Below are 17,042 nucleotides of genomic sequence, written 5' to 3' on the forward strand. Positions count from 1 at the left end.
CAAAAATGAAAGAGTCCAAAGATCACGTTACCAAATTTCCCGCCATCGTCAAAAATTTGCCGCGAAACGGAGAAGAGACCTGCAAAGGATCTCGCAGATTCCTACCCTCTGCATACCCTCTATCCGACTGCTAAAATTTTCAGGATGCCTTCTGTGGAAGACTGGCTGCACAACCCTCTGGGAATCATCCAGGGGATTTTTGGTGAGTGGAGATATCGATTGAAGTCCATTGCATTGTCAAGCAAACGTGTTATAACATGCATGTGGTTCTGAATTCGAATCGTGACACACTCGAGATCGTCCATACGGTATTATGTCCACGTTTTACTACTTATTCAGCGTTTCTATATTTCACAGAGAGATCAGTTAATAGGCAAGACACCAGGACTACCGGTATATGTCAGTGGAACTCTGAAACAAAGAACAAATGTCAGTTTTTGTTCTTTTATTTATTAAAGCTTGTATTTTTAATATAATTATTGTACCTATGAAATATTTTTCTCCTGTCCAACAGACCAACACGGTGACTCGGACCTGCCGCAGAAAGTCGGGGAATATTTCCAGAACAGACTGGAGGGAAAAGATGCCTTGGCCTGGGTAAAACGATAAATTAACATATGATATAACCTTAACAGCCTCTGCTACCATAGCTACCATAGCTTTAAAACAGTCTGGAATCGACTCCAAGCATAATTTCCTTGCTTGTTCTCATGAATTTACATCAATTTACAAATGTACTAGTACATGTATTGGTACAGGCCCAATCCTCTCCCAATTCAAAACCCTGCTGGGATGGGCTTTTCTGCATTGAGCTGACCCCCCCCCCCTCCTTGTACATATGTAAATATCAACTCACAGATTTAAATGCACGTGTCCTGTTGCTTGCACATGTCCTCGTCTATCCCTTATTTCCAACCTCTGTTTTCCCCAACCAGTAATAACAATGTGTAGCTGGCAGTAATCTTCTGTATTGCGAAGCTCAGCAGTAATGTAATCTGGTTACCAAACCCAGATATTCGCACAGAGGATGTAGGACTCGAGAGCCATAATCTAGGTTTGGTAACCAGGCTAGCAGTATTGTAGATGATGATGATGATGAATTGTGAACAGATATTAAATTCCATCTAAGAATGACTAAGAACCTTGTCCATTTCTGGCAGGTGCCGTCGCTGAATGACACGCCCCTGCACCACCTGAAGCCCAACAGTCTGGTGAAGTTCCGCTGTATGGTGCAGGACATGTTCGACCCAGAGTTCTACCTGGGGGTGTACGAGGTCACGGACACCAAGTTGGGAGCTAAAGTAAGTACATGTATATACTCTCCATTCAAAGTACACAAAATCCAATACTGTCAAAGGGAAATGTTCAAAGAAATGCCTTTATTTACACTCGAAATTGCTCTATTTGGCCATTAGGGCTTGGAGTTGTTGCTAACATGTATTACAATAATATAGTGCTATAGGTTCTTGTAATCTACCACCTGTAATGTGCTCTCTTTTTTTTTCTTATCATCCTAAATTGTAGTCTCTGAGAAGTGGGAGATACAAGGACATTGCAGAATGTCTGGTAAGTTGGGAAGAATGGGAAAGCTTGGCAACATTATGGTTGTGTGTGTGGTGTATTGTGATTTTGATTTCTCCATGCTATATCTTAATTCTTAACTTTTTGTGTTGCTTTTACAAACAGAAATGTGCCAAAATGATGAAGTAAGGTTATCACAAAATCTTCTTAGGTGTTAAGCATAACTTGATTTTCGTGCTTTTGACCTTGAACGGCTAGGACTTTGAGTATTGGACTACGACTCTGTTTTGACGAATCGGACTTTTATGTTTACTGTATGTTGTCTTACTGTACGTTACTATGTCCTGTGTAATTTTGCTGGGCCCCCTTGGAAAACAGCTGATTCAAGCTGAATTGGGGCTACCCAGCCGTCTTGAGATGAAATAAATAGATAAATAAATAAAATGTGCTAAGATGTATAATTGCATGTGTTAGAAAAAGGTATGGCATAGATTTAAACTAGTATAGAAATGTATAACTGAGTAGCAATGTTTATTTGTGTTTACTATATGTGTTTGTTGTTTACTTTGCTTCCAGCCCCATCAGGAAATTGACCTGGACTCGCCCCAGAACGTGACCCTTGACCGTCAGACCCTGTACTGCGTGCCTGTGCCGGGAGAGAACTCTTGGGTCAAACAGGGGTTTACTAACTCCAGCCAGGCGCGCGTCGTGCCTTCCACATCCTACCAGCCTGTCCGTAACAAGAGAGGGCTGGAAGAGGTAGGACTTTGGAATGCTTTTGGACTTGTCATATATGTCACTTCTCATGCATTTGTGTGTGTGCACATATGTGTATTACTTGTATTTTTGCTTTATTTAATACTAGACATGATGTATTATCTTAAGTAATAAAGATTTTGGAAATTTTACCTTGTCATTTATGATTACATTTAAACCAGTTATCAATATAGACAATAAAGGCAATATTTTCATAAAGCCATTTTAATGTGATTGAATTCATTATCAAATTCTACCTAAATTGATTGATATTATCACATTTCGCCAGGAAGAAGATCAGACTCCTCAGCCCAACAACAACGCCCCTAGCACCGAGGGTCCAAACTGCAGCACCGAAGTATCAGACACACCTGAAGCTGAGAACACAGAGGCCAAACGGACAAGAACAGAAGATGAAGCTGGTACAAAAACATACACCCTTTACCTTACCTTGTACACCAAATATTGTTTTGCCAGGAAAAAAAAAGAGAAAAGCATGCAAATATCTTAGGTAGACAGAAGTAAACTAAAATGTCATATGCTGGTCTGTGTTTTTGAGAAAAAAAAAGTTGTAACAAACCCTTTTTTTATCCCATTGTCACAGGTGCTTTGCCCAGCCCTATTCCAGACTTAAACTTCCCACTTCCAGGCGAGACAGGCCCAGCTTGCCTTGTGAAGGTAAAGTTTAAACTACTGTAGTATTAGGAACAGTTTGCAAAAACTTAATTGGTGGAAAGAAGGTCTGGATCAAGAAGTATCAAATTTGTATCTATAAAGATGTCTATTCTGTATTATGAACAAACTGTTTAAGAGATCAGAAACAGACTATAAACACTGTAACTTTTTTTGATATTTCAAACTTGTTGTCTTGTTATTCTCCTAACCAATCAATGTGTTGTTTGTATTGCAGGTGTATCAAAGCAGTGACAGTCTGAAGTTGAATGATGTTGTTGAGTTTGTTGGTGTGTTGTCCATCGACCCTGCATTGGCTACATTTAACAGTGGAACTGGGGAGTAAGTAACACTTCACCTTCACCTCACCTTCCATTCTCTTACAGTCATCCATGAAAGTCCCAGTGTTTGGTTTCCCTTGTTACTTGGGGTATGGAAGTATTGATTTCTGTTCTAGTCCTGGAGAAAGTGTCTCATACAATCTACTCTGTTGTTCCAATTGATTTATAAAAACACCAAACACTCTCTGATGTCTTGTTTTTATTTACAACTCATTGTTTGTTGCTTTTAAGGACAGGGACATCAGCCTATGAGGATGGAGGAGACATGATGGACGTTGAGGAGCAGGCAGCCCACAGCCCGCCCCCCTCCCTCGTACCCAGACTCCACGCCATCCTGGTGCAGAAGCTGGTCCACACCAACCCGGGGCTGCCTGTCGACCTCACCACACCAGCGGCCGTGTCTGGTAAGTACTCCTGAAATAGCAAATGCGTTGTTTTCATGATGTCTGTATCTGTATCTTTATCTGTAACGTTATAGCCCGTAGAACTGTAACTCACAAGTATTGCAGGCATGCGGCACAGTAGCAGCTTGCTATTTTACACTGAATGACTTGTTACAGCTAGCCTTTGTTCATCTAACTCTAAGCATTGTTTAAAGCTATCTAGTGATGTCTGTATGTTGTATTGCTTTACCTAATGTAACATTCATTGAGGTGTTTTAGCTGAGTGGACAAACAGCCATGCTGCAAGTTCCACATATGTTGCTAGGTGGAGCTGCTGAAACACATTTTTGAAGGGCACATTCAAGATTCAGATCCTATAAAGATATAGAACAGTCCTCAGGTGGAAGGATGGCCTCTGTAATTTTTGTTCAATGCTTAGTTTCCTGAATCTCGTACATTTGTACCTTTCCCACCTGGTGATTGTTGTGTGAGTTACAACAGGTTGGTATACTGTATGTGTCTGCCCTTTTTAAGGTGTATCAGCCCTGATGTCTGAGGTGACACAGATAAGACAACAACTGTGTTCACTGTTGACTGAAGCTCTGCTGGGAGACAGTCTTGCTGCAGAATATCTGCTGCTGCATCTCATATCTTCTGTGTAAGTACATTCACAGAAGTGAATTCGTTTCTTTAAATCATACATATTCACTAACTTTGTGTTGGTCATGGAATAAGTCAGGGAGAAGTTTAAAGTTTGTTTCAATTGTTTGTTTCAATAAATTAACAAAGTCCTTTGAGTTTTGAATATTTGCTCGTTTTAAGTATCTTGTCATTTTTTGTTGGCATCACCTCGGATGGATTTGACAGTACCTTTCTGTTTTGGTGCTTGTTTGTCAGTTATGGCAGGAGAGATGTGGTGGCTCTGGGCAAGTTCTCGCTGAACATAAGTGGCTGTCCGAGAGAGACCAGCTATCCCCAACTACTGTACAGACTACTGCAAGATTTAACTACAAAGGTAGAAATACATCTCGACAGAAATATCTTCTATCAATTGTGTAGAAGGAAAGGGTGAAGTCTTGTAGTTTTCAGTGATGTGTTAGCTTTTTTTAATACAAAGAAATTTCAGAAAATGACCATCACCTATACCTTGTAGTAGAACCAGACTAGTGTAACAGCCTAGTGAGTAGAGTATTGGCCTTGCATTTAGTAGGTCATGAGACCTACCAAAGATGTTAAAAATGGTACATACTGCTTTCTCTGGTTGGCACACAGTACTTAGGAAAGAGTATGGTAGTTCGTACACTTGTGCTGCTAACTGTGGACTAGCCATTCACTGCAGTGATTGCACAAAATTGTGTGGCCCAAATTGAGAGGGGTGCCGCCCTATGCACCATCTGGTGCGGGAAGGACATTATTTTCACTGACGTACCTTGTATTTAACCTTGTGCTTATCCATGTTGCTGCCTTTTCCTGCAGTCCCACTTTCTACCTCTAACCCTGGCCAACATGAACTCCCTGAGGATAACCCCTAAGAAGGACTACACAGCGAACAGGCTGCTGAGCGGGGTGCTTCAGCTGAGTGAGAGAACACTGCTGGTACTGGATGAAACACAGCTGGAACCTGGGCAGTTACAAACAACAGGTGGGTACACTGTGTACAAAAGCCCAAAGGACAATCTGGATCACATCCACCAATGGTGTTTGTAGATGACACGGTTGTTGCTGTAGACAACGTAGCTTGTCTCTTTTGGCTTCTGTAGCTGTGGTGCTTATTGTAATGCTACTAATGCAGTGGTAGAACAGTGTTTAATATTTGCAGGACATGAAATACTGGGTGCATTGGACCTGTGCACCTAATTTTTGACTGTGGGTGCACCAATGTGCCAAGATATTTCTGTAGGGTTTTGCTGACTATTTTATGATCAACTAGCATTCCTAGCTAGACAGCTTTCTTCACTCTCCCCAGGTTTAAAATGGGTACCTGACTTTTGTGAGGTAAAGGGTGGTGGAAGAAGAGAGATGGTCTCTGTCTTCCAAATACCATGATCTAGCCAGTGAACTAACAACCCACTGCCCGTATGGCCTTAAAAAGGCTCCAGAATGACCTTTATCTTTTTGCTACCAAATGTGTAACACCTATGAGTAGTGTATTTACTTGTTGTACTGACGTCCATACTGATGGTGTGTTTACAGGAGTGATGAATGTACAGGCCTTAGGTACTGCAGTGCAGTGGCAGAAGGTGGACTACGACTTCGACTTCCACAAGACAGAGTTTCCTTGCAACCTGAGAATGCTACTGCTGTCAGAGGGAAGATCTCTCATACAGGTGGGTTACACGTTAGAAAAATAGCTTTGGTTCAAAGATGTCTGCAAGAGACACTTGAAGGCTCTTGACATTTACAAAAAAACATGAAAACATAAAAATTCCCTTTTTTCTTGCCTTTGTAGATAGCTTTATATTAAAACATTTCTGTTAGCGTAATAGCTTTAATTAAACATTGAAGTATTTCTGCATCAAAAGTATATTTGATTTCTTTATCAGAAAATCAGGATCATGTTTCAAAGAAGTTAAAACACTTTATAGCTTTTCATTTCAGTCAATTTAAGTCCATACTACGTTTTACCTCTGCAGACCGACTGCCAAGTGCCCCTTCAGCCCCCCTCCCCACCCTCACAACTGGAGAACATGTTCCACCGTATCCAGGCATCCCTGACAGGAGATTACCTGGCCAAGGTGCGCTCTTACCTGACGGTCACGGAGCTCATGGAGTACACCTTACCAGAGGGCATGCAGAAGGTAAGAAATAAAAATACTGAAACAACACATCGATGAAAAGTGTAAATGTACGACAAGTGACTTTTGAGTTTGATTTTGATATATTTTAATATCTCAGCCAATATTGTTGTATTGTTGTAGCATTGACAGGATTTTTGTAGTGGAATGTCTTTCTAAAAGAAGATAAGACAACTAAAATTGGTTTTAATTGTCATGTTTATGAGTTGTTGGTAGAGGAGACACAGAGGGCGGCCCTGTACGAGATGGAGAGACAACCTAGTGCAACATCTGGATCCTACATGGCCAAGACTGCCAGACTAAGAAAAGACTGGAGTCAGTCAAGGGAGGGGTTCCTCTGTAGGAGTAATAACACCCTGAAATGATGACGATGAGTTGTTGGTATTTTGCAGGTGATTGAAGAAGACTTTGTCAAGATGCGCAGTGACGACCCCAAAAACATGACTGCAGAGGACCTACACTCACTACTAGTGGTGGCAAGGTAGGTCACAAAGGGATATGCCTTGCCATATAGCTCTCTTCATTTCTTGTGATCCTTATCTTTCTCTCAAGATGCTGTTGTTGTTGAATGTAATGTGTTCAAGGCATTGCCTTGCCTCACAATCAGTTGTTAACCTCACCAACATCTTCTTTCTAAGGCTATACCAACTGGATTTGTTGATGTAAAGAAAAATGTTGCAAACTTGAATGATCACCTTGAAAACTGGGTCCGGGGGAAACGTCTGCCTTGGCATGCAGTTTCGGGGAGGGAATATGCTCAAATTCTACATGTAGTTCCTCCTAGCCCCCTGTTGCGGTGTTGTTAATATGACAATACTTGTGTACAGCTGACGTATGTTAAATCCTGACACAGGCTGCTAGCCCTGAGCGTCGGCCAGACCACCCTGTCCCAGGAGGTGTGGGATCGAGCCAAACAGCTGGAGACAGAGAGGAAGACCAGAGTGAAGGCACAGCCGCAACCACAGGCCAGAAGTTAGCGGCACGTCAGCAACTCCTGCACTGAAACATTGGTCATTGTCAACCCAACAGGACTCTTGGGTGGGGTTTGGCGTGAGGAAACACTTTTGAATCAGACTTGGATGATAAAACTTGTCCCATATGTACTGTTTGTCTATATTTTGTGGTAAGTCAATATGTTACCGTTAGAACTCAAAGTTAACCTTCTCCCTGCTGCCTATACTACTAATTTAAAACATCATGCAAAATGGCAGCTTTGGAGGGAAGAAGGTAGTGAAACATTCAATGTAGTCCAGAAATAAGACAAGAGGGCACTATTGCTAAGATGAATTCTTTGAAAATCGGTCACACTTTTAAGACAACAAATTAACAATATACAATGTCAATGTATGCCTTGTGTTTTCCTTCATTAGTTGCTATAAGTGGTGTGGCTGTGGAATATTTCTCTGTAACACGAAGAGTAAACAAAATAGAATTGCTATTTTCCATTGTGCTTAAGTTATGGTATGTCATATACATTGTACATATATTTTTGTCATGGTTGTTGATTATGGTGTCATCTTACATATAGATATGTCCATCACGTTCTCTGCACATACCCATGATCACCATTCAGTCCATTTTAGCTCTCCTTGCTGCCACTAATCACTACATCATTATGTACGTAGTCTTTGAACAATGATAACTTAACTTTTTACCTTGGAAGCTGATCTAATATGAAGTCAACTTATTCCAGTTTTGGACTTATTCCAGTTTATTCCAGCCATGGTTTATGAGTAAATTCAGAATCTGTACTGTCATTTCTAAAGCTTATATAATGTTGTATTAAACTCTGTTAAACATTTGGCATTACTGACTTGTCAAGAAAATGATATGGATATATATGTGTGTGTTTGCATACGATAAAGCTCTGCATTCCCTATAGCTTTGTGTAAGATGACTTGTGGTGTAAAAATGAGCTACTACATCGTATTAAAGATCTCTAAAAAGAGTGGAATTTCATATTTAAGGATGAATTTGAGCCTATTATTTTATTTCACACTCTCATATACTTTATACCGGCATTCGTACTTTGATCATAATACAACTTGATCATAATACTGTTGGAAATTCTCCACTCTTATGGTGTAGGCAAAAATTTAGGCAGAGGCAGTGTCTACCTGTCCTATCCGCTACCAGGCTTCAGAAGTGGTTGGGAAGAGAAGAAATTGGGCAAATAGACACAGATAACATGCCAGGGGAGTTGGTCTGCTAGAGGAGTACAATCTCTTAAGCAGACCAATTCCCATAGCATGCCATTTATATATCTGTCCAATTAGGTGCACTTTCTACTTTTTCCAGCTGCTTATGAACCCCAGTAGAGGCTATAACGTTATCTGACCAGCCTTCTGGCCAGCTGGACTATTTAAAGATCAGTCAGCTTAGAAGGAAGCGATATAGAGACTTAAGGGAACACGTCATAAGCTGCCCGACACAATCCATCCTCTGCTTTTCAGCTTACTTCAATAATCAAAAATTCTTCTGTTACCGGTAACATTATAACCTTTTCAAAATAACAGGTTCAATCTACCTGTCAAGTTGATAGCTGGGTGTAATCAACAGATCGAGGCGCGTACTGGTTTTGCGTCCATTAGAATTTAACGCTGCATTTTCGTTAACAGTTATAATTGACACCGATTTGGAGAAAGAATTAACCAGCATTACTTTCCTTATTTTACATGCCGATATTATTGATAACCTTTGTCACTGATGCTAGACATGTTGTAGTTCGTCTCTAGTCCTGTTGATACAAAAATATTGCAAGCCCAAAAATATCTCGACCAAAGGTCCTTCTCTCGACGAAACGACTGTTAAGTTCCATACGACTGCGTTAAAAACATGCTTTGTTCAAGCGATCGAAGATCAAACCTTCCCATGACGAAGTCAGTCGGTCCCTGTCTAGGGTTGGAGGTATTTGACGTCGTGGTCTTCGAATGCAGGCTATCGAAGCTTAGCTTTTCAGACATTGTTCTGAATACGTTAGGCTGTCAAGTTCGCATTTCTGGCGGCGTCACTGATCTTGCATCTAGCATTTACCCCTAAATATTCCTTTTTAAAAAATCCCGGATATATGCTACCCCGCAGATTTAGATAAAGTAGTGTTTATACGTCTACCTGCCTAGCTTGACTTACCTGTTGTACTTGTGGCAGGTGTTACCTTCGATGTTCCACCTCAGAAAGTTTATGAGCATTTTTTACAGACCGGTGAGTACTGTAATTACTGTTGTAAGAAGTCGTGGCTAAGGTGGATGTCGTTGAGACTACTAACACGCACCTATTCCCTGGGACTGCACGGGTGGAATTTGAAGAATGTTGATCAGTTGTGTTAAGGCCCCTAATCTCCAAGCAGATCTTTTGGTGGCTGCAAAGACAGAATCAAATTGGCCAGACAATTACCATTTTGGTGGCGATATGTGGTAACTGTCTGGCAAATGGATACTGCCTGGCCAATTTGATTCTGTCTTTGCAGCCACCAAAAGATCTGCTTGGAGATTATTAGGCCCCCTGTCTACTAGACAGCGATTCTTGAGTGGCAACTGTACAGACACCGAATTGTATTACTTTTGATGTCATAAATGAATATGCTGCAAGATGTAAAAAGATTTAGAAGACGATAACACACAAAACGTATTTTAAAAAGTTTGTTCTTTGTGAAAGGGGGAGTTCTACGTCTACAAAAGCTGTTTGCGTCACGTAATGACTACGTCATATCCGCCAAGCACTCTAAAGACATGCGTAAATCCATACGCATTCGAACGTTGGTAGAATGATGTAAGCAGTGTCTGTAGTGTGCCGAAGTGTAAACTTGTCTATCCCCGGAACTGGCGGCCAGCCTTTTGTAACGTTTCCAACTTGTCGTCATCAAAACAACCTTAGCCTGCAGATTTCCACATAAACAAACTACATTGTATGGATATACAACAGTAATCCTTGCACTGTGGTTGACAAACAATCACTACACCATGTATGTCACTCACGTGTTACCCTCAGATAACTTAATTTGGAAACATTAGTATCCAGTGCAGTGGACTGTGTATCCGTGGCACTAACTCAGTACTGGACGTAATAGATACAGGTGTTCACAGGTCTACGCAGTCACGCACACGTACCTGTTATACCTGTAGGCGCGACCTTGTGATCTTCCACCTCATAAAGTTTACGACTATTTTGCACACACTGGTGATGGTGGTAATTACTTCGGTAATGATCCGTCACTAATGTGGATTTAAGGCCCGAGAAACACAGAGTTCTGTTACCTCTGAGGACACTGACCTAGCCATCTGGAGGGGGATTATGGCTCGACATGATGCATTGAACAATTTAGAGCCAGATTTTGTTGCCCCAAACAATGCTTTCTTAAAAAATAATGACTATTAAAGACATGTTTATCTAGAGTGTAGGAAACCAAGAAAGAAGATGTAGAAAGGGTCATTTTGTCGAAAAATGGACAGTTTTTCTCCATGCACTTTGCGAACGCTGTGTCTGCGAGGGGCAGACAAGAGATTTGAATTTTAAGAACTTTTAAACTCGATCATGAAGGATCCGTTCCAGAGGTGTTGCCAAAAATTGTGCCTGGGGCAGTGGCTAGTACGTATGGCTATTAAAATGTCTTAAAATAGAGCTAGTCGACCAGTCAGGTGGTTAGATGAACTTCTGGTCAGCGTTTTTCCTCATAGGGATAGCGTTCATTATATGAACAACAGCTGATGAAACGTTACTTTTTACCAACATGACAGAAAACAAGTCTGAATGTCGCTATTATATATATACTTCAGTCAGCTTCTGCATCACATGCATGATCGCTTCCTGGCGACTTTACATTAAACTGCAATATAACTTTTAAACACGGTCTTAGTAGAACTGGCTTGAGCTTTCACCTTTTTCAGCGGATACTACACGTAGCAAAGCTAATAGAAATGTCGCAATAGTACATCGCATTACCAACTAATTTATTCCGCCACATTAGTCTGTCATGGGTTTACTGCAGGGCATTTCACGTTCATTTGGGCTCCAGTCTCAATCGGGGTCACCTTTTACGATTTCAAGGTTCCTCCACAGGCCGGGGGTTACTTTCGGGTACTGACCGGTCAAATGGACAGTTTGTCTAGCCAAACTAACACTGGACACGATAGACTGTCGCAGGTTTGCCCGGGCCAGTGGAGTTTAGATCCATTAGAATTTAGATCTGTCTTTGTTTACATGCTGTGTCAGGTACATGTATACGATGCATTTTCTACCTCATCAGGTTTACAAGCCTCTTGTTACGTCAAATACCATGTCTACTCAGGTGCACGTTTACTAAAGTGCACGAGGTCTGTAACTGAACCCATAGTCACCTCTTAATGTAGCCAATTATTGTCGGTCCCACCTGTTGAGGACCGCTTCTTAGCCCGGGAACCATTAGGTGGCCCTTTTCCGAGGCTGCTCCGCTTAGGCCTTTTTAAAAGTTTTTCTAATAGCCTATAAATAAAGTAATTGAAAGCAACAACTTATTGATTCACTTGACTGCGCGCTAATGGGCTTTGGCGGGAGTGCAACTCTCGTAGTATCGTATAGATACCGATGACATAGTTACCAGACTAGAAGACGCTGTGATGGGATGTAAGCTTTTATCCGACAGGGTAGCGAGTAGGTAGAGTTGCGCACTACTGTGTCTTGTACTTTTTATGTTGCTTAATTAAAAAAAAAAACAGAGCAACGAGACAACAGAAACTTTACATTATTGAATGAATGAAGACCTTTATTGTGCATTTTGCCCACTGGGCTAAGCAAAGGTCACACAATGACAATCATATACATATATCTATATACATAAAATTATTACATGTATGTATGAATTTCTAATGTATTCTAGTCTTTTCGACTTCCTCTTCTTAGTAATTGTATAAATGTTAAAGACCTCTATCACAGGACCCATTGTATGATTACAGACGGACTCGTGAACATGGGGATTGCTACCAGTAAGACGAACTTTATTGCACGACACTTGTAACAGGTATGGCAACATGTACATACATAGTTGTTCTTGCTGACATTTATCTATTAACAGTTCTAAAATATTTCATCAGTTTTAAGAGGCAAATCTACTTCTGTACGATATCAAGCAATGTGACATATATTCAGTGTGGCGTGTCATCAGTTATCACCTTGATCAGACCTACCCTGCAATCCAGCCGAAATTTTTTTGAGGCTGGACCTATGACAAGACTGGATTTCAAGCTAGATCAGACGCAGAGACTAGCAGAAAACGACATCACACATTGCAGGTAATCATAATAAAGTTTCCGCAAATCACCAGTTGGCACACTATATCTCTTGTCTAGCAATATGCACTGCAATAGCGTCCTTGCATCATCCGTATGTGGTAAAGCCCCCCCCCTCCCACCGCACAACACAAACCACCTGCATCAAAGAATGCACGAGTACCCTCGAGCAACATACCACGTATGAAAATGATGTCACGGTAAATATTCTGAGTAAATTAGTAAATGTTTTCGACATTACGTTCTCCCGCGTGATCCTCTAATCACGTCAATCAGACGTCAAACCGTACCACCACGCCAACATTGCACATGATTGGCAGGTGGCCGAGCTGGTTTACATTATATTCATCTTGATGCTTGTGTTGTTTCTGTGACAGAAGCCTTCATATCTTCCACCTCACCTCTCTCTCTGACTCTTACCTCATCACAAGGTCGTCTATCTCATTATCTAGCCGAATAGTGTTATTGTACTTTGGTTCTCTGGCTACTGGTGACTTCTTCGAAATGTGATGAAAGAAAACGATGACCTGGAAAAAACTTCAGAGCACAATGGAAATGTCAATCTTTTGGTCCTTTTGTGTCCAGCAGTTTTTCGATTGCGCAATCATACTTTAGTTCACGTACGTCCTTCAGTAAAGTCATGGTCACGCATCCAGAACCTTCCCAGATTTAGGCCACGCCTCCTACCTTTCTAGAAGAATCGGATCAAATTTGGGTAAATACGCTCCCCCCCCCCACACACACACACACAAACACTGCCAATCTACTCCCAAACACCAGCCAACCACAAACCAACCATGGCCGAACCTCCCGTCCACACTCGAACGAATGTTTTGAATTCGGCTGGTGCAGGACAGCACACAGTAGCCAACCTCGCCGAACACCAGCCAACCTTGCTCCCCACCTGCTCCTGTCCATGGTTGGGGGCAATGCCCGGGATGTTACATTCGTCTAGTGTAATGCTTAGGTCACAATTCCCACACGGGGCCCGGTCGGGCAGCTTTTGGTAACGAAAACTACGCTACAGAAGACAACAAAACACAGAAAAGTTCTTAACAGCAATCATGGGCTCTATTTCTGTATATTCTTGAAATGAATAGTTAATTTTTCGTTCGTACAAACTGCCCGGCCGGGCCCCGGTTTGGAAATGTGACTTTGCATAACTGGGCGGCGATCGCTCAGCGAGTGTTGGGCGTCCAACATTGGACTTGTGTGGCCCTTTGGTTTTATACGCGGAATATGATGCACTGTGCTTATGTATGGTTGAAAAATAGCGATAAAAGACAACATAAGGTGAAAAAAATAGTTTTATATCTGTGAATTTCGTACAGCGATATGTCAAGTAGCAAATCGCTTAGAGGTCACAACCTTAAGTGGAAATGGGGTGTAAACAACTCAATCTGGCATTTTGTGGTATCGTTTGGCGTAATGGTAAATTGTTCTGCTCAGATCCAACAGGTCCCGGTTCGAATCCTACCCGAAGCCACCAATCTTGTGCCCTTGGGAAATGCACTTGACACGAATTTCCTCACTTCAGTGAGGTGCAAATGAGTACCTAGCTTCGGTTAGGGACGTCCCTCGGATAGGGCGTGAAATAGATTGAGGTCCCGTGTTTGGGAGAGCCGCACATTACGTACGTTAAAGAACCCACCACACTCATCGAAAAGAGTAGGGGACCTTCCTGGCTATAGAACAGAAGGAGAACTTTGTTTCAACGAAAAAAAAATCTATCTGTTTGTGTTGAAACGTTTTAGCTCTGTACTGTTCTAACTACAAACACAGATGAACTTTCACACCACATTTGTACATTTAGAGGTTATATGTCAGCCATAAATCACAACGCGATGTTCAAAAGATGCCCGACTAATTATCAGACCCCTGGGACTGTGGGTTTACCAGTATATAAATCTGCTTCATCTTCATGACATTTTGGTGGCGCCAAAGCCGTAATCCACGAATGAAGCCATTGTCAATTTCAAGTCAGTATTAAGGATGAGGTATAACAGACGTATTAGAAGTTTAGGGGTTGTTACGGTGGAACTAATGAGGCATTTTAGTTCCGGACTTGAAGCACGTCTTAAGTAGCCTGGTAGCGGATCGTGGGAGCGGACGAAAGCTAAAATGGCTGACACTCAGGCTATGTCTTATAAGTTTACCGTTTTACACTTGAGCCTCCTCAAGATAAGAGCACGTTCTTTTTACAACAGGAGCTTTATTTCTATGGCGTGAAAGAAAGTTCTAGAACATTCCATTACAATGTCAAGGTAGCTTTGTTTTCCCCTTCATGTAATGCCGAGGTCACATGCGGGTTATCTCCTCTGATCTGTCGTTATTTTACAGTCTAGTGAAGACCTATGGTTGATTAGCTTCTGACGTTGTAAGAAATTGGTCAATTACGCACGACGTGACACCTTGACTAGGGGAGAGGAAATGGCGCTATCGTTTACAAGATAAAGAGACAAAGCCGCTTGAGTTATGTGCAGAAAAATGTCTGCATTTTGTCATTGCCTAATTGCTTTGTCATCTCAAATTTACTGTCTGATCCTACAACCCATCCGCCCTGGTCCAAACGAAGACATGCGTAACATGAACGCAGTAAGGGTCCGGACCTGGGTATTTTGGACAACTCTGTCTATAGTTCTACATTCAAAACGCCCCAAAGAAATATCACCCTGAAGTTGTTTCTTTCGCCAATTTGAAGCCTGCTGTTCAGAGTGCTTCTGGCATACTTGTAGTCGGCGGTGCTTTGAACTGTCCGTATCAGAAGCATGATCTTCGCAGCGGTACGAGGGCCAGTATGTCAACCGTTTTCCCCGCAATCCTTGTTCGCCCTTTGTTCATTCTCCACGGGGAACTTTTGATTAGATTATAGAATAATCGTGCTGTAGATAAAACACGAGACAACAAAGAAAACGTTGGCCTCTACTGGGCCACGTGTCATATCAGTGATGTAAGCGCACGCTGTCATTGTACATGATTGATGTGAGGGTTGTGGTAGAGTCAGTAACAATTATTCCTATGTCGGTGTGCGTATTGTAACTAGGACAGGTATTGGCTTTCATCTTTCGCGTTATCAGGAGAACGGCGCTGTTCTCACAGTCTGGTGAACATCTCTGATTGATTCGATAATTAGGTTGTGATAACTCCGGAAAATGGCTAATGACTCGGAATAAGCCCCCAGCGATGTTTGTTAAAGCTCATCATTGTCAGTTCTTGCCGGTCGACAGACGATTCTAGAAGCCTTTTACTTCTGCATGAAGGTTCCATCTTTTCCTCTACAGCTAGCAGATGCTAAAGAGCCTGTCTTGTCACCGTGATATGTCCATTGATTTGTGACAGCCTCATTAGATTGTATTACACGATTTTTCGCTAGTCTGGGGCAGATTGGGCCTACTCACCGAGAGCTTGTGCCGCACACCTGTAACTCGAGAGAATGGTTCCCAATCTCAGAACTACCAACAGGAGATCAAGATTCTTCATCGCTATCAAAATCAGGAGCTCAGGATTCTCTGTCACTGTGGAAACCAGTTATCACAGTCTACAACACTATATGGTAACAGGTAGTTCTCAATTTGACAAGTCCATGTTAACACATATGCATCAATATAGATAGTTAAGATGTTTCCTGTGTTGGTCATCAAGCTGCTAGAGACATAAGGGATGCTAGAAGAGTGATGTTCAGTATTCAGGCTACTTCTGATAAGTGTTGACGAATGCAGAATTAAAGTTTGTTTGACACAACCCTTTTTCATCCACATATCACATGAGTCGATTGTATCTTCTACCATGACAAAGGATGACCATGGCTTAAGTTTTACCTAATGCTACTGCGATATTTCTCAATGACTCTACTATCACATGAGAATGTGATGCAGAACACAGTAAGTATCGCGATCTGGCTTACTATCAATACAGACCTGATTGTTACTATCTTTTAATTAAAAAGAATTCGAAGAAACCCACTGACAAACTAAAACAGCAGAGATGGACTGCGCCTTTTGTACAGTTACAGATTTCTACACCAACTACGTACTCGTATATGCTAGCATAGTTCTCCTGACTACCATAGATGGATTTCATTGAAAGTGTACTAAGAACGTAGTTTTGTACCTGTAGAAAAAATTCATTGGGGACATCAAAGAAGAACTTTAATTTTTATTGCGCGACAACAATTGTAGCAGGCACAAAGCATGGCATTGCACTGCTTGAACTCTTGCTAATATCTAATAATTCTAAAAGACTAATCTACTTTAGAATAACAATGAGGATATCCTAGTCATGCTAATAGTGTAATAACTCGTTAACAATTTAGAT

The 17,042-nt window shown here is 41.6% G+C and overlaps 1 protein-coding gene across 1 annotated transcript; it reads left to right on the forward strand.

Annotated features, from left to right (window-relative positions):
• Positions 1-38: 38 nt before the first annotated feature.
• Positions 39-8,427, forward strand: LOC109471190 (mini-chromosome maintenance complex-binding protein-like). The gene is made up of 16 exons (XM_019770475.1): positions 39-202; positions 515-597; positions 1,161-1,301; positions 1,525-1,566; positions 2,098-2,280; positions 2,567-2,699; positions 2,882-2,955; positions 3,188-3,291; positions 3,522-3,694; positions 4,208-4,331; positions 4,571-4,688; positions 5,150-5,315; positions 5,867-6,000; positions 6,307-6,471; positions 6,861-6,949; positions 7,322-8,427. The coding sequence occupies exons 1-16, from the start codon at positions 145-147 to the stop codon at positions 7,443-7,445; spliced, it is 1,911 nt and encodes a 636-aa protein (XP_019626034.1). The 5' UTR covers positions 39-144; the 3' UTR covers positions 7,446-8,427.
• Positions 8,428-17,042: the final 8,615 nt, after the last annotated feature.

This window comes from Branchiostoma belcheri, unplaced genomic scaffold (genome assembly GCF_001625305.1).
Source record: "Branchiostoma belcheri isolate BF01 breed outbred unplaced genomic scaffold, Haploidv18h27 scaffold24, whole genome shotgun sequence".
Taxonomy (NCBI): Eukaryota; Metazoa; Chordata; class Leptocardii; order Amphioxiformes; family Branchiostomatidae; genus Branchiostoma; species Branchiostoma belcheri.

What these genes read in the sequence shown, in the direction of transcription:
- LOC109471190 (XM_019770475.1), top strand. Translation starts at nt 145, where the DNA reads ATGCCTTCTGTGGAAGACTGGCTGCACAACCCTCTGGGAATCATCCAG. An exon ending in GAAAAGATGCCTTGGCCTGG is followed by an intron (nt 598 to 1,160) that starts GTAAAACGATAA and finishes CATTTCTGGCAG; the next exon opens with GTGCCGTCGCTGAATGACAC. An exon ending in TACCAGAGGGCATGCAGAAG is followed by an intron (nt 6,472 to 6,860) that starts GTAAGAAATAAA and finishes GGTATTTTGCAG; the next exon opens with GTGATTGAAGAAGACTTTGT.